This window comes from Pongo abelii, chromosome 4 (assembly GCF_028885655.2).
Source record: "Pongo abelii isolate AG06213 chromosome 4, NHGRI_mPonAbe1-v2.0_pri, whole genome shotgun sequence".
Taxonomy (NCBI): domain Eukaryota; kingdom Metazoa; phylum Chordata; class Mammalia; order Primates; family Hominidae; genus Pongo; species Pongo abelii.
Genome location: NC_071989.2, coordinates 9690984 through 9716286, shown reverse-complemented (window position 1 = coordinate 9716286; position 25303 = coordinate 9690984). Strand labels below are relative to the sequence as shown.

Here is a 25303-nt window from a genome sequence, read left to right as displayed (position 1 = left end):
AGAAAAGATTTTAACCCCTGAATTACTCTGCAGCTGCTGACCAGGGTGAACAGTGCTGAGTGCTTGTCTTCATTTCATTGCACCTTACTTTCCTTTAGGTCTTTGACCTGGTGTACACACGTATGTGCAAGCCTAATTACTTTGATTTTATACTTAGTGATACTTTTATTTTATTATGTATATTTTATCCTATAACTATTTTACAGATAGTTTTGAATTGCTCAACCATTGCATATTGGAGAACTACTCAGGGGTCCTATGTTGCTGGTTGTACCATATCATCATAACATAAGTGAAAATTTCAAAAATATATATTTTTAAAGAGTACACAGATAACATTAAGTAGAATCACACCTGTAGGCAAAATCAATTTTTTGTAGTAGAGATGAAGAGTTGAGTATCTTTGGCTAATTACTATGGAGGAGCTGTTCTCCCAGCTGTCTGAAGGTGTCTGATTCCATTATTTGCCTGTGATGACTCTGAAAGCTAGGTAAACCTATAAAATGCAAAAGCCATCAATAAGAAGCAAATTGTTGCTAGAGTATCTCCTCCTTATTTGACTGTCTCAGAACTAAATAGAGAAAGCAGTGACATAAACAAATGTACACCACCTTCCTGCCCCATGCCTTTATTGTTAGTCTTCTTCCCCAGAGGAGTCCTGATCTAATTGAAGAGCGTGAACAACCCAACCTGTCCAAAACTCTATAACTTCATAATTTTTTAGTAAATAATTTTTTATTCCTAAAATGCTAGAGTCTCACCTCATTATCCATTTTCTTCTTGCAGTGATACAATTTCTTCTTGGGACTTTCACAAATGGCATCATTGTGGTGGTGAATGGCATTGACTTGATCAAGCACAGAAAAATGGCTCCGCTGGATCTCCTTCTTTCTTGCCTGGCAGTTTCTAGAATTTTTCTGCAGTTGTTCATCTTCTACGTTAATGTGATTGTTATCTTCTTCATAGAATTCATCATGTGTTCTGAGAATTGTGCAATTCTCTTATTTATAAATGAATTGGAACTTTGGCTTGCCACATGGCTCGGCGTTTTCTACTGTGCCAAGGTTGCCAGCGTGCCTCACCCACTCTTCATCTGGTTGAAGATGAAGATATCCAAGTTGGTCCCATGGATGATCCTGGGATCTCTGCTATATGTATCTATGACTTGTGTTTTCCATAGCAAATATGCAGGGTTTATGGTCCCATACTTCTTAAGGAACTTTTTCTCCCAAAATGCTACAATTCAAAAAGAAGATACACCGGCTATACAGATTTTCTCTTTTGTTGCTGAGTTCTTAGTGCCATTGCTTATCTTCCTTGTTGCTGTTCTGCTCTTGATTTTCTCTCTGGGGAGGCACACCCGGCAAATGAGAAACACAGTGGCCGGCAGCAGGGTTCCTGGCAGGGGTGCCCCCATCAGTGCGTTGCTGTCTATCCTGTCCTTCGTGATCCTCTACTTCTCCCACTGCATGATAAAAGTTTTTCTCTCTTCTCTAAAGTTTCATGTCAGAAGTTTCATCCTTCCATTCTTCATCCTTGTGATTGGTATATACCCTTCTGGACACTCTCTCATCTTAATTTTAGGAAATCCTAAATTGAAACAAAATGCAAAAAAGTTCCTCCTCCACAGTAAGTGCTGTCAGTGAGAGAGAACTTTGATCAGTTCAAAGAACCCATGATTCAATGACTTACCCACACCTGCCACACTTCCCTCAGCCAGACAAAGCAGCCTGTTCATAAATATACAACACGTCCCCTTCAGGCCTGTTTATCCAGCCTGAGGTATTTCTATGGATTTGCTACTTTTTCAAGCAGTTAAACTGATTTTGAAAGCAAACATATGTTGATGGATTACATCAATGTCAATATCCTGGTTGTGATATTGTACTATCATCTTGCAAGTTGTTACCATTGGGAAAACTCAGTAAACGGTTCAGGGTCTTTCTGTATTCCTTCTTACAAATGCATTCAAATCTACAATTATTTCAAAATTAAAAGTTTGATGAAAAAGAAAAGCACTTGTTTGAGCTCGTGATGTCAGAAGGACACATGAATGCTGTATGGTCCATGACTATCTGATGCCTAGTCTTCGATGGTTTATCCTGACCTTAACGGGCTGACTGTTCATTTCTTGTCTACCTGGATATTATTTCTGTTCTGTTTGTTGGAGTTGCAGGCAATGGATCCATTCTTTTCCTCAGATCACAAACGAAGCAAGGACAAGCAAGCCTTCTCCATCCTTATAAGCATATTCTCTTACTTCATCCTGCAGAGAGCCTAGATGCCATGGTGACATGGGCAATCAACTGATAAAGGGGAAGACAGATAGAGGAGGAGGAGGAGTCGAGGACTGAATGCCTGTTTTCCATTTCTCCTAGCTGTGCACTCTGAACAGACAATAACCTGCAAAGATGTTTTATTTTGTATTTGTGTGCCTGGCTTTGAGACCCTTTCAACCCAGGGTGGTAATTTGGAACTCTTCCTGCATTGCATGTCTTCCCAGTGAAGCAACATCAGTAGGTGGGTGGGGCTGGGGGTGTCTCCATCTGCTTCAAGTCACAAATGCATTTTCTGTTTGGTTGAGATTTTGAATACTAAGGGATAGATAGATAGATAGATAGACAGATAGATAGATAGATAGATAAATTATGGAGATAGATATACTTGTATATTTCCAAAACAGCTTCAGAACTGTTTTGCTTCTAGACAGGCAAATGAAGTAAAAAATGTTCTTAAGCTTAGCTGTAACTTGTAGTTCAGGCGCGATGATGCAAAGTAGGTTTAGGTTTAGATTTGTCAATCACCAGTAATAGGAACCCAAATACAGCTTTTCTAACCCAAGCCACATGGGCCTGGTTATAATACACCAATGAAAGATTTTACTTCAGAAGATTCAGGGACGTACTTATCTTCTTGGGCATGGGAACTAAGCTCTGAGTGTACTCTCAACTTCCCACAGGTTTCACACTTCATTCCCCAAGGAGCAAAATGACAGCCTCCATCTTCCTGCTATTTCATTTTCCCACGTCCCACTAGGTAGGAAGGTTTGTAGCTAATCACGCACTCAGGGAGCCAGCTGTGGGAAGATCAGTTGTATCCTGGATGTAATTATTGCTTCTGATTGGGGGAAAGGACAATGAAAAGTCACTTTTCTTTTTCTCAAGTTCAGAGAATATTCTGTTCCTTGAATCTGTGATATGTGCACCTGAAAGAGTGGGAGCAATTTCAAACATTCAGGGAGAAATTTGTCATGATACACCTCTCATGTGTTTTTTTTCTGATACTAAATTCTGATTCTATTTCATGCAACTCTTGCTTTAATAATGTTAGCTAATTAGATAACTATTAAGATATGACTAGGTTTGTATACTGTTATCAAGAAATGTTTAAAAAAAGAATTCATAATAAAACAATTCTAAAAACATTTTCATAGTCTACTTTCCTAGAAACATATTCCTTCCAGAAATGTTGCCTAGCTTTTGAGTTGATGAGTATTGCGTAGGACACTAATTGCTCAAATTAGAAGCAAAACAGACTGAGCTTTTGTCTGTCTGGAGCCATGCTTATCTGCACTCACCAGCTTTGCCAAATTGCTTTTGTCCTCATTGAACAGTGGGTTGACCTCTATCATGGTGCAACATCTTTTTGTACCCACTCTTGTAGTTTTAGAGATGGGGCTGGACATTATGGCCCTGGGGAGTCTTGGCTGTGGAATCACATGCCCATAGGTGAGGCCAGTTGACTGCTGATTGCAGAATGTGGTGGTGCCACACTTCCTCTACATTCTGTCGCTACCCAAGGAGATTCAGTGCTTGTTGCTTAGTTAAATGGCTTCTGTCTGTGGCTTCCAAATAGACTCTGCACTAGGAGGCAGACTCTTACTGAAATGGGACCCAGCAGTCTTATTCCATTCCACTTTAGATCGGGGTTCAATGAGCAGGCCCAAATCAGGAGAGAAGGGCTATCTTACTCTGTCCCACTCTCTGTTCTGACATTGGCTCTTTCAGTCCCCAATCCCAGGGGTTCTGCGCAGTCTCCGCTGACTGAAGATGATGACACCAACAGAGAAAAATCTGTGTGCTTATAGAAATAGACTTTTAAGAATATAAATGTTGGCCGGGCGTGGTGGCTCACGTCTGTAATCCCAGCACTTTGAAAGGCCAAGGTGGGTGGATCACTTGAGGCCAGTAGTTCGAGACCAGCATGGCCAACATGGCAAAATCTTGTTTCTACTAAAAACACAAAAATTAGCTAGGTGTGGTGGTGTGCACCTGTAATCCCAGCTACTTGGGAGGCTGAGGCAGGAGAATCACTGGAATCTGGGAGGCAGAGTTTGCAGTGAGTCAAGATCGTGCCACTTTACTCCAGCCTGGTGAGAGAGTGAGACTCTATCTAAAAAAAAAAAAAAAATTACGTGTGTGTGTGTGTGTGTGTGTGTGTGTATATATATATACACATATATGTGTGTATATATATATGTGTGTATATATATACACATATGTGTGTGTGTATGTATATACACACGTGTGTGTGTATGTATATACACACGTGTGTGTGTATGTATATACACACGTGTGTGTGTGTGTGTATATATATACATATGTAGTCACAATTTGAATGTTGAACACAAGTTCAAAAGTCTCACCAATGATAAATGCCTTTTAAATTCTCAGTCATTCATTCAAGTGTAACAATTGCTTGAAGATACAATGCTCCAGACAAGAAGGTGCTAGAAAGACATCTAATGTCTACCATCTGTCTTCTTCAGGCTGATGACCAGGCATCCTAGGTGCTTCAGACAGTTCAAATGTTTTGCCCCATAGTACGTTTAAGTACAGGCATACTTCTCATGCTATGGATGTTGTGTTTTAGGTTTGAAAATATAGTTTCCATAACTTTTGTCCTTGTAGAGTTATACCTCTTTGGGTGAGAAGAGAAACAGGTAGTCAGAAATACGCAAGAGAGAAAGAAACCAGCCAGACCATAGAAATTCACATTGGCAATCAAAGGGGTGACAGATGTTACAGACAGATGGCACCCATAATGGAGAAAAATCCAAAGGACGAGGATGGGGAGACCCACATGTTTTAAAGAGGGTCTTGCTAGGGAATGAGTTTGGAGTTAGACTGAACATCATATTAACACAAACTTGAGATCAGTAGAAAGTTCCTTTTTTATTATTAATATTCTTTGTTACCTAAAAATTGCAGACTCTCTAGGAAAACTTTATGCCAGGAGAACGGTATGTACTAGGAAAATTTCCTCAATGAGCTGAAAACATTAAGATTTTGGGGAGAGTCAATACAAATTCAAGATAGCTCATGGACATTTGTTTCACTGCCATCTTCACTGCTGTCTTTCAACACAAAACTAGTCTGTCTCTCACTAATACAGCAACTTACACCTTGGTAGGATTAAAATAATGATTGTTTTCAAGATGTGATGTAAACATGTGGATTCACATCTGTGACATCTGGATCTACTTAATTTTTTTGACTGGGAATCAGGAATTGGCGATTGTATCCTAAAATTTAAAACGTATTTATATCAATGAAGTGTAGGTTTCCTTTTATTATTTTTGGCGTTTTATATTGTTTCTATTTTAAACATTTCTCCACAAGATCATCAACATAATATTAAATCAAAAATTGGCTTAAAATTCTGACGACAGGTCAATTTTTTTTTCTTTTTTTGAGACAGAGTCTTGCTCTGTCACCCAGGCTGGAGTGCAGTGACATGATCTCGGCTCACTGCAACCTCCGCCTCCTGGGTTCAAGCAATTCCCCTGCCTCAGCCTACCGGGTAGCTAGGATGACAGGCGTGTGCCACCATGCCCAGCTAATTTTTTGTATTTTTAGTAGAGACGGGGTTTCACCATGTTGGCCAGGCTGGTCTCGAACTCCCAAACTCAGGTGAGCTGCCTGCCTCGGCCTCCCAAAGTGCTGGGATTACAGGTGTGAGCCACCGCGCCTGGCCCAGGTCAATTTTTAAAATACTAAAGATTCATTTTGTTCAAACTTCAACATTTCTGAGGAAAAAAGGTACAGTGTCACTCTGTTTCTACTCTTGAAGTTGGGATGCATGCTCTTCTGAGAGAGCTTTTGCTTCCATGACTTAAACTCTCTCCCTCCCATGGATCGGTGTAAGTACTACAAGATAAGCACACACGTTAAGTGTGCTGGGTGGAATTTGAATTTGGGAGTGTGCAGGGATTAAGTCCTGTAGCTAGATTGGACTTGGCACTTGGTGGGCACCACTCGAATGACCCAAATTCCACAACTGCTGGGGACGTTTTAGATTCTTCTGAGGATGAACAGATGAAAAGGAGTGTAGAAAATAAATAAGTGGCTAACAGTGGACTAGGATCTTATATCACTAAATACATGGAATGTCCTCTGGCAAAAAAAAAACCACCCATTTGAACAGCAGATGCTGCATTTGCAATTGTAAATTAGTAAGTCTTACTTCACTTGAAACCCATTCTGGTGGCTTCTAGAAACATTGACCAGATATAGGATTTGGTCAGGAAGTTAATTTCATGATTAATAGTCTCCAAAATACCACTGCTTATCTGCTAAAATATTTGAAATTCCTGAACTAAGGACTTATGCCTTTAATCATGAGGTATGATGTTTTCAGCAGCATTGGTTGCTGATGAGTCTGCAGAAGCAGCTCTATGGGATGAGAAAGGGAACCTTGAGTGTGACATTTTAGATTGGGAGGCTGACTGGATTTGTGTAGTCCTGTTAAAAGACAAGTCATTAGTCCGTAGGCAAGCCACAGCACTGCATTCACGAAGCCAACAACCCAGTCTCCTCAGCTCTCTTCCCTAGAACCGCACCTGCTTATTTTGGTGATTTAGGCAACTTTTGTGCAATGCAGTTAGCGCTGTCAGGAGCTGAGTCTCAATTTCTTCATCTGCAAAATGGGATTAAGAATAATACATACCACATGCTTGGCTAAGCTTCTTCACCATTGTGAGCACAAATGAATGTAACCTCCAGGTAATGGGAACTGTAACAAGTACTGTCACGAGGAATCTCCAGCAGCCCCTCCAGAGAAGAGAGGAGTGCACAGGAGGGAAAATGTTGAACAATAGAGGGTCCTAATTAAGAGCCTGATTTGGAGTCTAGATCCACCACTAATGAGCTAAGTGACTTGATGAGCCTGAGCCTTGCATTTCCTCATCTTCATAATGGGGTTAGGAATTATTCCAAGCTTAATGAGAGGAGCTGAGGGGTTAGTGGAACCCAGTTCCCAGCACAATGCCTGGCTGCTGCCATTGTTGTTTTTAGTTATGTTAACCGTAGGAAACTGCTAGACTTTGATGACTTTCGATGTGCAACAATGACAGTTTTGTATGCTTTCCCCTAATAATCAGTCACAGGTTTTGGAGGACAGCTAATTCTAGAAAAAGAAAACTGCACATGTAAAAGTACCTGGCAAAGAAAGGAAGCAGAAACCCCACAGAGAATCATGTGCAAGTGAAAAGAGGAGAGGCCAACGGAACAATCAAAGGTATGTGGAGCTGCTTTTGCTGCAGGACAAAATGACGCCAGGACTGCAGCACCTCCAAGACACAGGTTCATTCTCACTTGTGTTGCGGGCTGGCTGTGGCTGTTCAGTAGCCCTGTTACTGTTCACACTCCTGCAGGAGCAGCTCCTGTTTGGGACAAGGCTAGAGGAAAGAGTGGAAATGATGGGGACCAGGGAGGTCTAAAGCTTTTGTCATATCCAGTTGCATATCAGGCAGCCGAGCCCAGTGTAAAAAGGAGAGATACGGAATTCCTCAGAGAAGGGTAGCAAATATCTGGGAATAAAATAATCCTACCATATGGGAATGTGAAATGATGCAATCACTATGGAAAGTAGCTTGGCAGTTCCCCAATAAGTTAAACATAGAATGACTACATTACTCAGCAATTCCATTCCTAGATATGCACCCAAGAGAACTGAAAACAGGAACTGGAACAGATCCATGTGCACCCATGTTCATAGCAGCATTATTCACACTAGTCAAAAGGTGGAAATAAAACAAATGTCCACCAACAGATAAATGCAGAGACAAAGTGCATGTTAATACAATGGAATACTCCTTAAAAAGGAATGAAGTTTGTATACATGTCATGACATGGATAAACCCTAAGGACATGATGCTGAAAGAAATAAGCCACACACAAAGGACAAATACTGTACCATCCCACATAGAGGGCAAAATCAGAGAGAGACAAAAAGCAGAATAGAAGTTACAAGGGACCAGGAGGCAGGGGAAATGGGGAGTGATCACTTAATGGATAGAGAATTTCTGTTTGGAATGGTGAAAACCTTCCAGAAATAGTAGTGATAGTTACACAACTGAGGGCCACTGACTTATACACTAAAATGGTAAATGTTATTGTATGTATACGTATACACAATATATAACATATGTATATATAGCCACAATAAAAAATAAAATTCTACCAAAAAAGAAAAGGAACAGAACCAGGTGTACTTCTACCAGGATATTCTGGTCCTGTTCATGGGGAAAACACAAGTGACCAAATCTCCATTGTGAACGAACTCATGATTAAACCTCAATTAGCCTTCCCCATTAGAATCAGATTATGTTTAGGTTAACAGATAAATACTGTGTTTAGGCTAACAGATAAATACTGTGCACCCAGATGCTTTTAGAATCCAAACAGACAATTGCCATTCCAATATGAATGCCTTCTCCTTTCAGAGTACACAAGACATTTTACAGGCCATTGAACACAAGCATGTGCAGTGATTGAAATATAGCAAAAAACAAAACAAAACAAAAAAAACCCAAGTCCATGGACATTGTCTTTAAAAAGAGGTTACTTTGAAACTCATCTTAAGGGTCAAACTCAAACCTAAAAAGTATATTTCTTTTCTTTTCTTTTTTCTTTCTTTTTTTGTTCTTTTTTTCTTTCTTTTTTTCTTTTTTTGTTTTTGAACAGAAGGTGCTTGGAGCAAATGGTCAGGGAATAGAAACTCTAACCCCTCGGGGCATCAAAGTTGTGCTTGATTGCCTGTAGTAAAGAATTTTAAAGACTGATTGAATCATTCGAGCTCATTCAGAGTGAACAAACTGATTACAGATGGCATGCTTCCAGAATGTTAAAAATAAAAATGTCTTCTCGGGTGGGACTGGTTTCCATATCTATAGCTATAAACCCTCTAAAGGCACTCTCAGAGGGCTTATCTTTGGGGATAGCTGCCCTTGTCCACGTATGAGTTTAGCCAGGGCGTAGTTCAGCTAGCTCAGCTGGCCAATTTAAACTGAAAACGCCACACATTTTTCCCATGCTTTGTATTTTGTTACATTCCAGGTTTCCACCCCTGCAAATTGCAGCCGCTTGGTCAGCTTTTGCACCCAGATCCACTGGAATGTGCGGAGCAGAGCTTGTCAGTTATAGGCTGAGCCTCGCTGCTTCTAAAGAATTCCCAGAGGGATCCCGAGGATGAATGGCTATCTCCCTGCTTTTATAGGAATAGAATGGATGAACTTCTTGTGAGATGACTCTCCAATGTGTTCTCTTTGGGGTTTTAAATCGTATTTGAGAGAACAAAAATAAAGTACAGCAGAACAATCCGGAGAAATAAGCAGGGGCTTCCTGGGAAAGTGGCTTCAGGTCCACAGGCTGAGCCCTCCCGTGGCCATGGTCAAGCAAGACCCAGGCCGCTGCTGCTACTCATGTGCAGACAGTCATGAGAGTCATGATTGGGAGTGGGAGTACCAGAGCAGGGTTCACACAGGGCTGCAAGAGTGGGGACTTTTACTTTTTTTTTTTTTTTTTGAGACAGAGTTTCGCTCTTCTCACCCAGGCTGGAGTGCAATGGCACGATCTCAGCTCACTGCAACTTCCGCCTCCCGGGTTCAAGTGATTCTCCTGCCTCAGCCTCCCGAGTAGCTGGGATTACAGGTGCCTGCCGCCATGCCCAGCTAATTTTTGTATTTTTAGTAGAGATGGGGTTTCACCACATCTTCCAGGCTGGTCTCAAACTCCTGACTTCAGATGATCCACCCGCCTCGGCCTCCCAAAGTGCTGGGATTACAGGCGTGAGCCACCATGCCCAGCCTTTTTACATCTTTAGTAAGGTTTTTCTTCATTCCAAATAATGTGATAATGAATAACAAGTAGTGGAGAAGAAAATAATCTAGAATTCACCATCTTAATAAATGAGCAATTTTGATTTGTGCATGTTCCCATTCAAACACTGCAAATAAAAATATTTAATTTTTGCATCATTATAATCATGGCAAAAGTATATTTTTATGAATTTCATTTCACTTCTTATGTTAAATATTTTATTATTGATGATTTTAATGACTACAAGATATTTTATTGAGCTGATATAGCAGAGAACTCAGAAATGGAGCAATTTGTAAATATTTGTTGACAATATGAATTAATATATTTACTTATCAACTTCCTTATTTAGGGACATTGAGTTTGTTCCCATTTTTACTATTATTTATAATATGTAGTGGGCACCTTTGTGGATTTTTTTCTTACTCTTTACAATTTCACTAAGAAAGGTTCTGAGAATGAGGATTACTGGATCAGTGGCTACGAAATGCAGTGGCAAATTTCTTTTTATTGGAATTGTATGGATTTGCATTTCCGCTAGCCTTGCACCAGTGTGCTGGTGTTTTATATCCTGGCCAACAATGCTGGTTAATATCTTATTCTTTAACATTTGCTAATTTAATAGGTGCAAAGACAGAGACTTTAATTTGCAAATCTCTCTCTTAAAATAATTATCCAGTAACTTTTGCTTTTCATCTTCATTTTTTAAGCCTTTTTCTTAGGGCCTGACATAGAACCTAATTAGCTTTTAAGTTTTCTCAATAAACCTCAGCAAGTTAGAGACCTACAAAATGAGCATGTGAAAGATTCTGCACCCACTGTGTCCTGCCAAGATTACCCAAGTCACTGGACCTTCCACATCTGCCCTTGGCATGCAGCTTGGCACATGGGGGATGCCAGTGCATGCTGGCTAGGGTGGCCGTGGAAGGAGACAGAAATACTCCAAGAGGCAGAGCAGAGGCCAGAGACTTGGGGGCTGCTTACGGCGGACAGAGATGGCTCATAGCTATAAGCACGGTTGTTTCAGAGAGCGATGTTACTTACTGCAAGTCCTCCCTGGAGGTGTGGTAAGATTGGCAACATACCTTGTGTGTAGTATGGTTTGGGCTCTGTCCTCAGCTCATCGCAAAGATTAATTGAATGAATTTCCCAACAGCATGGAAGACATCCTTATTTTCATCCTCAGGTTCCAGATAAGAAGACAGGTTACTGGAAGGTATAATTTGCCTGCAATCACTCAGCCATGAGGATTCTGGCTCAGGTGATCAGATTGCACAGTCCCTGCTCTGAGGGCTTGTCGTTACTGGGCTGGGCATAGGGAAACAGACCCTGTGTGTGATTTCTTCAAAGTCTTGACACAGATAGAAAGTCAGGAATATGTTAAATTATTATACCTTGTCTCCTTATTTGGTTTCTTTAGAAATTAATATTGAATCAACAATACATTAAAGCACTCGTGGTGATGATGATGATAATGTGCTTTAATTCACTTGATCCTTGTATTTTAAAACCCTGAGTCCCAAGGAAGATGTTATTGGTCCCATTACAAATAGGGAATCTGAGACTCAGAGGCTGAGTGACTGCCGCAGCCACGGTTTGAACCCAGGTCTTCAAACTCATCTATACAATGGGCTGAATAGCAATGTTGACCTCCTAAGGGTATTGAGGGTCAAATTCTTAGCACAGTGCGTGACACACATTATTATCAATGACAGAGGAGATAGCTGAAACCATGTTTGCAAGAAGGTGAGTTGGAGGCTTGGGGAGAGGATGGTAGGTGGGTTCAAGGCAACCTTTGCTTCCTGGGAGATCACCGATGAAGAGAAGGAGCCCCTAGGAAAGGAGGGATTGAGTAGACCAGAGAAGTGTTGCTGAGGTTTTCCTGGAGCAGGGGTGGATGGGACTGCAGGTTCTTAACCTTAACCAGGAGAAGAAAAGAAGAAAGGAGGTGGAGAGGAAGAGCGTGATAAGGAGCTGTGGTAACAGCAGCTTGAGCTGAGCCGACCCGAGACCAGGGTTCAACAGCACTTGGGACATGAGCCCATGCTCTGACCCACAGAAAGCCTGGAAGGTTTCACGTGCCACTCACTGGTGAATTTTACAGTGTGGAGGGCACTGAAGTCACGACATGGAGGGAATAAGACCCGGGGTGAGGGACTGGACTAGGCCCCCATAAACATAGTTCTAATACTCCATGTTCCCAGGACCTTCCCATCAGCAGGGCAATGATTCCTGCCTCGTAGGGTTCCATTTTTCTGCATCACTAGTGTCCTTCTGGGCATAGGTCAACGTTTTTCTTCTTGCATTAAACTGGGAGAAAATCAGAGAGAACATGTAGGAGATGCCTTTCCTAATTGTTCTTGATCACTTTTCTCTCGATGCTATTTACATTCGGGGCTGGTCATTCTTTGTTTTGATGGGAGCAGCGGCAGGGGCTGTCCTGAGCATTGTAGGATGCTGAGCAACATCTCTGGTCTCTAGCCGCTAGATGCCAGTAGCACCCTCCCAGTTGTCACAATTAAAAAATGCCTCCAGACATTGTCAAATGTCCCTGGCAGGCAAAATTGCTCCACCCACCCCACCCTACCCCTGCCTTTGAGAACGACAGTGATAGAGGAACTCATTTATTTTACTTTACAAATGGACCAGTAAATATGTAGGCTAACAATTTTATAATTAATCTGTGACCACTGTATTAATCATATAATTAAATATTAGAACATGGAGTTTCTGTGATATCACTTTCTAGATAACAAAACTGTGTCACTTGACCAGAATCAAATGTTTTCTCCTGCTTCCTGTTCAAAACCATTGTTTACTGCCTCTAAGAAACAGCTGCTCTATCCCCAAAGTGACAGCATTTCAACAATACCGAGTATGTACATGTGCTCTGGGAATGCTGTTGGTTTAATAAATTTAGGGAGTAGAAAATTCACAGTTGACATTTGAACAGAAATCTCAAGGGAAGATCAACAGTCTATGGGGATTAAGAAGTGTACCTGTTTCTTGTATTCATAGTTTTTAAAAAGCATTGTTTTTAAAGCTCAAACAGAATGATTTGATACCCTGATTGCCTTCTGGAGGCATGTACTAAATGGGGGTGGCTGCTGAGGAAGAAGAAAAGGCTAGAAGCTACTCTTCCACAGCATATGCTTGTCTGTGTTAAGGGTCACTGGTGGTCCAGACAGTCTTCTGAAGAGAGTCTAACAGTGTCTCCAGTACAGCCATCCATCATTACTTTAGACAGATGTAGAGAAAGGTCAAGCCAAATAGGCAGGCTCTCAAAGAGGAGTGTCATTCCTTCATCTCCTTCCTCCCTGTGTGTGTGAGAAGACACAAGGGGCCACTCTAGGAGCTGGGGACAGCCCTCCCCTGAGGAGAGATAGAAGCAAGCCTTAGGGATTGTGCCTTATATGATTGGAGCCTGCTGAGCCTCACTGTGCTCAGAGCCAGAGATTAATTACTCTCAGGCCACTCTATTACCTACGAGTAAAAGGAGTCAGGAGGAGAGCTTGTGTGCAAGAAGTGCTAGTGGAACAGGGAATGCTGGTGTAAGGAGGGAGGCTGGTGGAACAGGGAATGTTAGTGTAAGAAGGGATGCTGGTAGAACAGGGAATGCTGGTGTAAGGAGGGAGGCTGGTGGAACAGGGAATGCTGCTGTCAGGAGGGATGCTAGTGGAACTGGGTGACTTTGTTTTTAAATTGTTTCTCACTGTAATGCTAGTAGGACTAGGGTAGCCAGCTGAGTTAAAATGTAAATATAAATCTTTACCAGGAGAAATACAAAATGAATATTGATAGAACTTTGGGGCAGGGGAAGTCTTCCAACCTGGACTTTACAATCAGAAACTTCATAGGTCTGGTTACGTAAAAATTTAAAACTGTCTCTACAGGAAAATAAAATCTTACCATGGTAATAGAACACTGGGGCCGGGCACGGTGGCTCACGACTGTAATCTCAGCACTTTGGGAGGTTGAGGTGGGAAGATCACGAGGTCAAGAGTTCAAGACCAGCTTGGCCAACATGGTGAAACTCATCTCTACTAAAAATACAAAAATTAGCCGGGCGTGGTGGCGGGCGCCTGTAGTCCCAGCTACTCAGGAGGCTGAGGTAGGAGAATCACTTGAACCTGGGAGGCGGAGGGTGCAGTGAGCCAAGATCGTGCCATTGCACTCCAGCCTGGGCAACAGAGTGAGACTCTGTATAAAAAATTTTAAAAAATAAATACAATAACATTGGGAAACCATCATAACATATGTAATAGAATTACTATAAACATAATATGAACTCTCAAAAGCAATGAGAAAAAGACAAGCCTGCTCAACAGAGTAGGCAAGAGATATGAACTAGGCAGTTCCAGCAAGATGAATAAGTACATGAAAATTAGTAAGAAAAATAAAAACTAATACAACAATTAAGTAGTGTCACAGTTGACCTGATAGATAACAAAAATGCAAAATAATGAAGTAGCCAGTACTGGTGATGGTGTGGGGGTGGTAGGAACATCATGTTGGGGGAATTTTTAAGTCAAGACTTTTTGAGAACTATTTGCTGATATATCTAAAGGTTTGAAATCTTTAACTCTTTAACCTAGCGATAGCCTATCTAAATATTTAGTATCAAGAAACAACAAGTGCCCAGCATCTAAATTTAGAGAGCTCTGTTATGTGGCCGTTTATGAAGGCAAAATGTGAAAAAAAAAAAACCTAAATGACCAGGGAAGTGTTTAAATAAACTATAGTAAAAACATACAGAGCAATCTTCCTGCACTAATTAAAAATGTTAATAGTAACCTACATTTATTGACATGAGGATGTTTATAAAATATTTAATGCAAAAATTACAGTATAATGCAAATATGATTTGTGTAAAAATCATACATTATATATACGTGTATATATATATACGTATATATATGCACGTTTATATATATGTAAATGTGTAGGAAAGATGGAACTGACAGAACAAAATATTAACAATCTTTAGATATGCAATTTAATCTAATAATCTTTAGATTTGCAATTTAAAATGACTTTTTTTCTTCTTTATCTGTATTTTCTGCTATGTTTACAAATGACGTGTGTTACTTGTGGAACAAATGAATAATAAAGGCAAAAGAGAGACTCCTTCTAACTTCTGCTGAGTGTTTTCTGCCTCCTGTTCCAAGTCTTAGAACTTGTCCCTGTGTCAGTGACTCTCCATTCACCTTCACACTTTCCGCCTCACATTCAAAGCTGGACCCGTTGGAGGATTCCTTTAATCCTCATCCATCTGTCTCTTCCTCTCTCATTTTCCAGCATTCACTGCTGCCCAGCTGTTCCTGGTGGGACCCAGCTCCTTTGTACTTCTGGGGCCAACAAGCAAGTTCTGAGAAGTGGAATCAAATGCAAGGGAGGTTTTCCTACCAGCGCTTGTTGTAGATTTATACGTCAGTCTGCCTCAGCGCTCTCCAGGCCCATGCTCTCTGTTGTCTTGCTTTCTTATTTAGAATAAAAATAATACTCTCCCTATAGTTAATAGGGTTAAATAAGATCTGAGCTCTGGAACCTCTCTCTCTGCTTTCCTTACTTGATCTGCATGGCACACAGTGGCCTTCTTGCAAGTACTAGGACACTCCAATCCCATTTCTACCTCAGGGCCTTTGCACTTGCTCTCCCTTTGCCCAGAACGCACACAGTCTTGCTCTCTTCCTCACCTACTCAGGTCTCTGCTCAGATATCACTTTCTTGAAAAGTCCTTCCCTGACCATCCCATCTAAAGCAGATGCCACCTCCATCATTCCATATCCACTTACCTACATGTATTTTTCTTCACAGTACCAATCACCACCTGACAATAAATTATACATTCAGTTATTAATTTGTTTTATACCTCACCTTAGCTAGAAGAAAATTTCCATGGGAGTGAAGACTTGGCCTTCATCCTTGCTCTAGCCATAGCTTTTTGTTTTGATTTTCAAAATCTGGTCTGTATTTTTTGGCAGAAAGAGTAAAAGAGGGTAATAGTAGAAATTGAATTAGATAAGAAAGAAACAAAATCTACAAAAGCAAAAATTTCTTTTAAAGAAAATCTCATAAAATAAACTAAAAATACAAAAAATTAGCTGGGCGTGGTGGTGGGTGCCTGTAGTCCCAGCTACTCGGGAGGCTGAGGCAGGAGAATGGTGTGAACCCGGGAGGTGGAGCTTGCAGTGAGCCGGATTGCACCACTGCACTCCAGCCTGGGTGACAGAGTGAGACTCCATCTCAAAAAAATAAATAAATAAATAAAAATAATAATCTTCTGACAAGGCTTTTAAATAAAGAAAAGGAAGACAAAAACAAATTATATGAGTGACTACAAAGGAGACAAAACAGATAAGGTAAAATTTTTTTAAATTATAAGTGATTACACTGACCAACCAGATAACAAGAAATTGGGAGATTCTGCTGAGACGAGAGGCCTGCTTTCCCCTGTGGCCCCTTGGGGGGGTCTTCTATAAGCAGTGGGTAGAGGCCCAGCTGGAGGTGTTTGGGGTCTAAAGCTTATGCAATTTGTAAGCCACTTTAGAAAAAAAAAAAAGAATACAGAATTAGATAATGAACAAGAAAAAACTCATGCAAATTTAAATACTAAAAAGCTACCAAATATCACAGATATCTTAAATCCAGAAAAATAACATGAAATTGTTAGCAGTTGTCATTGACTGCCTGACACACCTCTGTAATACTCATTTCTCTGTGTTTTTTTTTCCTGCGTATTCTTTTGTTGCCTCTTCCTATGACAACAGTTTTGTAATATCATTTTCTGCAGAGAGAATAGAAAGCTAATTCCATCTTTCCTCTAGCAGTGTTGACAGAATTTTTGTTATTATTGATAGTTTAGAAAAGCTTCTTTCAGTTTTGCCTCTCATAATTGGTAATGCACAATGGTGACTTTCTGTGCAGTTTCTTGCTCAGTGGGTTCTTCTTTGGGGACTAGGGACGGGTGCAGAGTCAAAGGAAGCCCTCAGAGCTTCTAGTGGGAGCAGAGGCTCTAGGGGGTTGGGGGAGATGGAGAATTAGGCCAAGCCCCCAGACAGCTTGGGCCTTTAATTTCCCAGTAGCTCAGGATGTGACCCTCCAGTTTCCCACACCCTTGCCCTAACCTTCTCGCTCTTGCAGGAGTGGTCCACCCCAAGCAGGGAGAAGAACAGCATCCTTCAGATCCGTCTCCATGAAGTCAATCACAGGCTCGGGATGCTCCATCGGTCCAAAAGGGGCAGGCTGCCACTGGGGCTGCAAGATGCAAGGCAATGCTGCCAGTGCTCTGGCCTTTCCTGTAGCCTATCACCAGCAAGGTGTAATGGTGACTACTGGGCTGGGGCACTGCTCCATGTACCTGGCCAGTGACTGAATCTGCCACATCCCTGAATCTCTGAAGGAAGTCTCCTACTGTAAGCTTCATTCTCATTATGGTAAACCCACTACTGAGTGGGAGCCAACCTTGGAGCAGGTAGGAACAGCTCAAGAGCCTGCAGCGGGGACAAATGGGACTACCTAGTGGGGTCAAGGGTACAGGATTTACCACCATGGATTTGCTTCTAGGAGTATTTCTCTCCTGCTCCTTCCTCACTCCTATTGATCTCCTGGTATTGGCAATCTGTTGTTTGCATCAATCCATCTCAGTCCTTGTACCACAGACAAGAATGTTCACCTTGTCTTTAAGTCTGACATTTCACTATTTTTTCTACATGTTCATGTCTTTTTTGTTCCTCTACTCCTGCCTTCTTTTGTTAAATATACTCTAGTGTGTCATTTAATTTTCTTTTCATGTATTTTACCATATATTTATAGTGATTTTCATATAAATTGTTCTGGGGATTACAAGTCACATCTTAATTTATAACAAACTAGTTCAGATTCATACCAACTTCAACAGTGCACAAAACTTTGCTCTTCATTCTTTCCCCCTTTTTTGTGCTGTTATTATCACAAGTGACATCCTTATCCATTGTTTATACATCAACAGATTTATAATTGTTTATTCAGTTGTCATTCAAATTAGATAAAAGAGTTACAAATAAAACTTACAATGATTGTGTCTTTTATATTTACCTGTGTTATTACCTTAACTGTCGCTCTTTTGTTTCTTCACGTGAATCCAAGTTACTGTCTAGTGTTTCTTCATTTCTGCCTGAAGGACTCCCTTTAGTATTTCTAGTAAGGTAAGTCTACCCATGATAAATTATCTTGGTTTTTAATTTTTATTTCTGAATGTATGTATTTATTTTTTAGAGACAGAGTCTCACTCTGTTGCCCAGGCTGGAGTGCAGTGGCCTGATTATGGCTCACTGCAGCCTCGACCTCCTGGGCTCAAGTGATCCTCCTGCCTCAGCCTCCCAAGTAGCTGGGACTATAGGAACATAACACCATGGCCTAGCTATTTCTAAATTTTTTATTGAATTTAGGTCTCACTATGTTGCCCAGGCTGGTCTCAAACTCCTGGCCTCAAGTGATCCTCCCACCTTGGCCTCCTAAAGTGATGAGATTATAGGTGTGAGCCTGTATTAGTCTGTTTTCACGCTGCTGATAAAGACATATCCACGACTGGGCAATTTACAAAAGAAAGAGATTTAATTGTACTTACAGTCCCACATGGGTAGGGAATCCTCACAATCATGGTGGAAGGGAAGGAGGAGCAAGTCCCATCTTACATGGATGGCAGCAGGCAAAGAGAGAATGAGAAAGACACAAAAGTGGAAATCCCTGATAAAACCATCAGATCTCATGAGACTTATTCATTACCATGAAAACAGTATGAGGGAAACCAACCCCATGATTCAATTATCTCCCACCGGGTCCCTCCCACAACATGTGGGAATTATGATAGTACAATTCAAGATGAGATCAGAGCCATGGTGGCTATACAAAGCTTTCCTAAAGATGGAAAAATATTAATTTCTCCTTTATCTTTGAAGCATAGCTTTGCCATATATAGAATTCTTGGTTGACATTTTCTTTTCTCTCAGCACCTTGAATATGTCATCCTATTACCTTCTGTTCTCCGTGGTTTTTGATTAGAAATCAGCTGTAATCTAAATGAGAACTCCTTGTACATGATCAATTGCTTCTCTCTTGATGCTCTCAAGATTATCTCTTTGTATTTGGGTTCTGGCAGGTTGATTATGATGTATACCTGTGGATCTCTTTGAGTTTATCTTGCTTGCAATTCACTGAGCTGCTTGGCTGTGTAGCTAAATGTTTTCTATCAAATTAGAAAGGTTTTCAGCCATTATTTCTTCAAATATTCTTTCTGCCCCTTTATTTCTCTCCAGTTCTTCTGAGTTTCCCATTATTCATATGTTGTTGGTAATCTTAACGGTGTTCCACAGATCTCTGAGGCTCTGTTCATTTTTCTTTGTTCTTTTGTCTTTCTGTTCTTCATACTTCATAATCTCTATTGACTATATTCAAGTTCACTTATTCTATCTTCTGCCTGCTCATCTCTGCTATTGAGCCCTCTGCCTGCTCATCTCTGCTATTGAGCCCTCTAGTGAATTTTTCGTATCATTAATTGTACTTTTTAACTGCAGAATTTCTATTTGATTTTTCCAAATAAAAGTCCTATTTCTTTATTAATATTCTCTATTTGCTGACACATCATACTTTTCCTTAGTTCTTTAGACATTGTCTCTTTTGGCTCTTTGAACATATTCAAAAATGTTCAAGCAAAGACACATTGTCTCTTTTAGCTCTTTGAACAAAACAGCTTATTTAAAATATTTCTTTAGTAAGTCCAACGTTTGGGGTTCTTCAGAGACAATTTCTACTGATTGCTTGTTTTTCCAACTGCATATAAACCATGCTTTCTTGTATCTTTGCATGTCTCATAATTTTTGTTGGAAACTAGACATTTAAAATAATATAACTTGACAACCATGAAAATTAGATCCTCCCCACTCCAGGTTTATAGCTATTGCTGCTTGTAGTTGTTAGTTATTTTTGTTTATTTAGGGATTTTTCTAAACTAATTCTGCAAAATCTGTATTATTTTCCATGTGTGGCTACTGAAGTCTCTACAGCTAATGATTAGATAGAGGTTTCCTCAAATGTCTGGAACCAATAAGTCTTTCTGTTTCTGCCAAGGAGCTGTATTCATGTGTTAGAACACGTCTTCAACACTCAGTCAGGCAGTTGACAATATTGCCTAGCTTTCCCTTTCTGCTTGCACAGAGCCTCAAGGTCAGTGAGAGGTGAGAGCATAGGACCTTCTCAGGTCTTTCCTCAGCATGCACACAGCCAGGAGCATGTGGCCAATACTGACATACACATGACTTTCTTGATTCCCAGGAATAGGTCAGGATTTTCTAAGTTCCTAGGACTATCTCATGCCCCAGCTTTTCTTTTACAGCTTTTTTGGCTAGCATATTGGTTGTTTCAACTGCTATTCACCACCTCAAGCAGCTACAAAGTTAAAATATGTGCCTATTAATTGTTCTCAACAAATGTTCCTTGGGGAGAAGGCTTTTTGTATTGGGCAGTCGCTAAGTCAGGTCAGATACAGACAGCCTTGTAAGTGGGAACATTCCAGGAAACCATGAAATAGGTTTCTTTTTAAAGGGCAATTATTTGGAAGTGGAGCTTTGTAAGATCTCCAACTTCATTCTGTTACCTCTGGGGGTTCTGCCAGGCTGCAATAGGAATGCAGAGTTTTATTTTACAAGATTACTGTGCACCTGGAGAGCAGGGAATGAGACTATTAAAATGCCCTAAGCTCACTGGCCTTCCTGAAATTCAGCCATTTGTTCTTGAATGAACCCTCTCCAGGTTCTTCCAAGCCTTGGTTAATTTCCAGAGTTCAGAAAAATTTGATTCCAACAATTTTTACCAGTTTTCTCATCACTTTTATGGAGAATAGATTTTTGGATGTCATTGCACTGCCATTTTCACTAATATCATATAACTTTCTTTTGATAAATGAAATGTCTTAATTATGTTGTTTTTATGTAACCTCAACCTGACCTGATACTTCTGTCCCTGATGGAATTTGATGCTGACTCTTCGTACCTGTTTACCCCTCAGACTAAGTTTTCACTAGCCCATAACATGGATGTACCCATAAAATAACTCGGAATAAAATGTATGCTCTTTGATGACATCCAAGCTTATGTGTGTGTGTGTGTGTGTGTGTGTGTGTATGCAGCATGATTTTTTGTTGAAGGAAGTTGCATAGCAAATTATTACTCCAAGTGATGCTACACTCTGCAGCATGGACATTACCTATGAACTTATTAAAAATGCAAATTTTCAGTCCCTAATCTGATCTATTAAATGAGAAACTGGGAGTGGGAGTCAGGTAAATTTTAATGAGCACTCCAGGTGGTTTTTAATGTTTATTAAAGTTTACGAACGACTGGGAAAGAGAAAAGTGTGTAGCTCTTAAACACTTAAACACTTAACCACTTAACACTTAAACCATCTGATTAAACACCCTGACCATCTGATTAGCCCTTTATTCTCTCTCTCTGCCAAGTTGAGTGATCTTGCATGAGTTACTTATTCCCACTTATAGGTCTTATATCCTAACCTATAATATGGCGGGGTTAATATATAATAAAAGAGACCTGGTGAGTTTTTTTTTCTTTTGTTTTTTTTGCATGTCTTCCAGGTTATCAGATTTAGTGAGAATTACCTTCCCCACTTGGCTAAACAACAAAAACATAACTCCTATATTTTACTATAACATTAAATGGATTTTATCTTTTCACTAGATCTTTAATCTAGCCAAAAATTATTTTTTAATTTAGCATAAATGCATATTTTTTTCTTCTAAACTATTAGCTATTTGTTCAAGTATCATTTACCATAATAAAACAAATATTTTGGGATTGGTTAATGGACTCTGTTCTGTTTTGGTCATCAACTTGTCTATTCCTATACTAGTAACATATAGTTTTGACTAGAGTAGCTCTAACATACACTTAAATATCTGAAAAATAATTTCCCAAAACATTCTCAGAAATTATCAAGGTAATTCATCTGTATGAAATTTATAATCAATTTATCCAGTTTCAAAAGCAGGACCAGAATATATAAACAATCCATTAGAATTCTGATTGGAATTGCATGAAATTTATACATTGATTTGAGAAGTTTTGTGATGTTGAGTCTTCCCATACAGGAATATGACATGTCTCCATTTACTGGAGTCTTATTTTATGTCTTCAGTAAAATATTAATATTGAAATATACATTCTACTCTTGTATTTTCCTTGATAAATTTATTTTTGGCCATTTGTACTTTTAGTAGCTGTCATGAATAGAAACTTTTACCATTTTAATTTCTAAATAGTTACTACTAGCATAGAGGAAAGCTGTTGAGGGTTTCAAAGTCACTACTTACATAGTGACACCTTCCTGTGAAATTTTTGAAAGGAAAATTAGTTCTAAAAGGTTTTCTTTTAGTTTTACCAACTGCGTTTTCTAGGAGTAAAATCATATTATCTGCAAAGAGTGATACTGCTTTTATCTCTTTTTCAGTTTACATCAGTCACTTAATTCTATCTGATTGCATTAGCTAAAATCTCCCAGACACAATTGAGTTATAGTGAGGAGATACCTTACATTTTGTCCTGCTTCCAACTTCAGTCAGAATGCATTTAGGATTTTACAATTTAGTGTAATGTTTTCATAATGACTTCTGATAGCATTGGAAACTCATCTTAAGAAGTTTTTTTAAAGTTTTACCTAAAGTATTTAATCAAACATTTTATTTTACTTAAAGTTTTTAATGAACAATTTTGTCTCAATTCAATCATTCTGTTTTCCTTTGGATTTGATGTGATTTTTTTTTACTCAAATTATTTATTAATTTACTTAATTATGTTGTTAAATCCTCTAAAGTTGAATCACTCCAGCAAGTGCTAAATAGAACTTTGTGTAGTAGAAAATACCCTAAATAAAATTAAAGGATAAATGAGAGACTTAGGGAAAATATTTGCAACAGAATATATACAAATTACATGCAATGTGTGTTATATATTATGTACAACATATAATGTGATCTCTATCAGTAAAAAAATAGAAAATGGGCAAATATAAATAGGTAAAAAGAAGAAAAATACAAATGGCCAGTAAATATGTAAAAATATGCTAAAAATCACTAATAATTTTTATAATATAAATTAAAATGAGGTGGAGTTTTGCCTTTCAAAATGGCAACATTTCAAAGGACAAATAACATCAAGTATTAGCAAGGGTGGAGAAAAATTGATGTCTTCATAAATATTTAATGCAGGTATAAATTAGAATAACCTTTGAAAATAAAATTTGTTTTTATATGTTAAAAATTTTACTGTGCATATATAATCTTTCAGCAATCTTACTGTTTAGTAATCTGTATGAAAGCCACAGAGTGAATTGAAAACGACAAATGTGTGTCAGGCTACATTGTATAGAACAGTAAAAATAAGAAAAATCTCTTAAATGTAAAGCAATAGGGGGCTTGTTAAGCAAAGTATGGTGCACCAATACAATACCATCAAATACCATGGGGCGGTCAAAAAGAAAGAATGGGTCTAAGCTTTCCAGTGTTTACAGCTGAGTTCCATTGTTAAGTATAAAAATACATGTTGCTTAAATGTGTATAGGCTCTGGAGACATAGTATTGGGCAGTCAGGATCACACCGTTTTATTAGTTACAAGTGAAAAATAGTTCATTATGGTGGATTCAGTGAAAAAGAGTAGACTGGGGAGTCCACGACATCCTTAAGAGGCCTGGAGAAATAGGCTCTCTGCTTCCAGGAATTGGCCTGACAGTGAGAGTCCCCCTACCCCGTGTCACTAAGCCTGGGATGCTACAGTTTGCCCTGCTGTCAAGCTTGGACATGGCTGCTGCTGCCCTGCGTCCCATGCTGCACCTGCTCCAGTGGCTAGAACAGCAGGCTGTCACCTCCAGGAGTCAGACGCCTCCACCAAAGGTAGATTCCAGTGGAGCCTCCTTCCTCAGGCTGATCCTTCCCAAAGGAGAGTCTGGGGTGTGAGGATCAGCTTGGTGGAGCCTGGAAACTCCTGAGACCCAGCTGTCAAATTTGCAACTCTGAGTCCTTTGGGAAGGTGGGACTCACAAGGCTAGAAATTCCCCACACATACCCAAGGGTGTTCGAAGATGCTGAGAAGTCAGTAAACGTGGTCAGTGTCCACAAGAGATAGATCCAACCTATTTAGACAGTGATTGTCTCTGGAGGGTAAAATCAGGGATTGCTGTGGCAGGAACTCTTTGGTGGAGCTCAGAAAGCACCAGTCACACTGGGGTGGAGTTTATGACACAGAAGTACTGGTGGCTGGGGGAGTATGTGTATGTGTGTACAAGTATGTCTGTACATGAAACATGTCTGTGTATGCAATGTATATTAATACATCTTTGCAATGATTTTTTTTTTTTTTGAGACGGAGTCTCACTCTGTCACCCAGGCTGGAGTGCAATGGCACAATCTCGGCTCACTGCAACCTCTGTCTCCTGGTTCAAGAGATTCTCCTGCCTCAGCCTCCTGAGTAGCTGGGACTACAGATGTGTGCCACCATGCTCAGCTAATTTTTGTATTTTTAGTAGAGATGGGATTTCACCATGTTGGACAGGGTGGTCTTGAACCCCTGACCTCAGATGATCCACCCACTTCAGCCTCCCAAAGTGCTGGAATTACAGACATGAGCCACTGTGCCTGGCTGCAAAGATATTATTTTTATTTATTTGTGGTTTTCATTATTTTTCATCTACAAAGCTAAAAAATAAATAAAATGAGCTGATTGAGACCTTTCTACTCCTACAATTTTTAATTCTATAACACCTAATAAACCATAATAAAATTCAATATAAAATATTTTGAAAATGTAATACTTCGTTTATATAGTATATGGATCACTGAGAGCAAAATATAACTTGGGGTCTTGGAGTTCAGCAACCTTATTTGTGAAGCAGCAGGTCCAGATTGATTTAAATGGCTTGCCTCAGCCAACAAACTAGTATGAGCTAATGGAACTAGAGCCCATTCCAGGATTTCAGGTCCCAATCCCCATTGCAGTGCTCTCTGGTGATGGCAGCTGAGACCAACCCTTGGACCTCACTTCTTTCTAATTTTCTCTGTGCTGAGTTACTCTCACCCTTTCACCCACACTCCCTTGTGATGCAGTGCAGTACTGTGGCTATTCTACTCCTACAAGTCTTGGTTTGACTCCAAATTCAG

At 39.8% G+C, this 25303-nt stretch overlaps 1 protein-coding gene across 1 annotated transcript; it reads left to right on the top strand.

The window, feature by feature from the left end:
- The first annotated feature begins 530 nt into the window (after positions 1-530).
- TAS2R1 (taste 2 receptor member 1) lies at positions 531-3425 on the top strand. The gene has a single exon (XM_002815422.4). It carries the CDS (start codon positions 747-749, stop codon positions 1644-1646), a length of 900 nt encoding a protein of 299 aa, XP_002815468.1. The 5' UTR covers positions 531-746; the 3' UTR covers positions 1647-3425.
- Positions 3426-25303: the final 21878 nt, after the last annotated feature.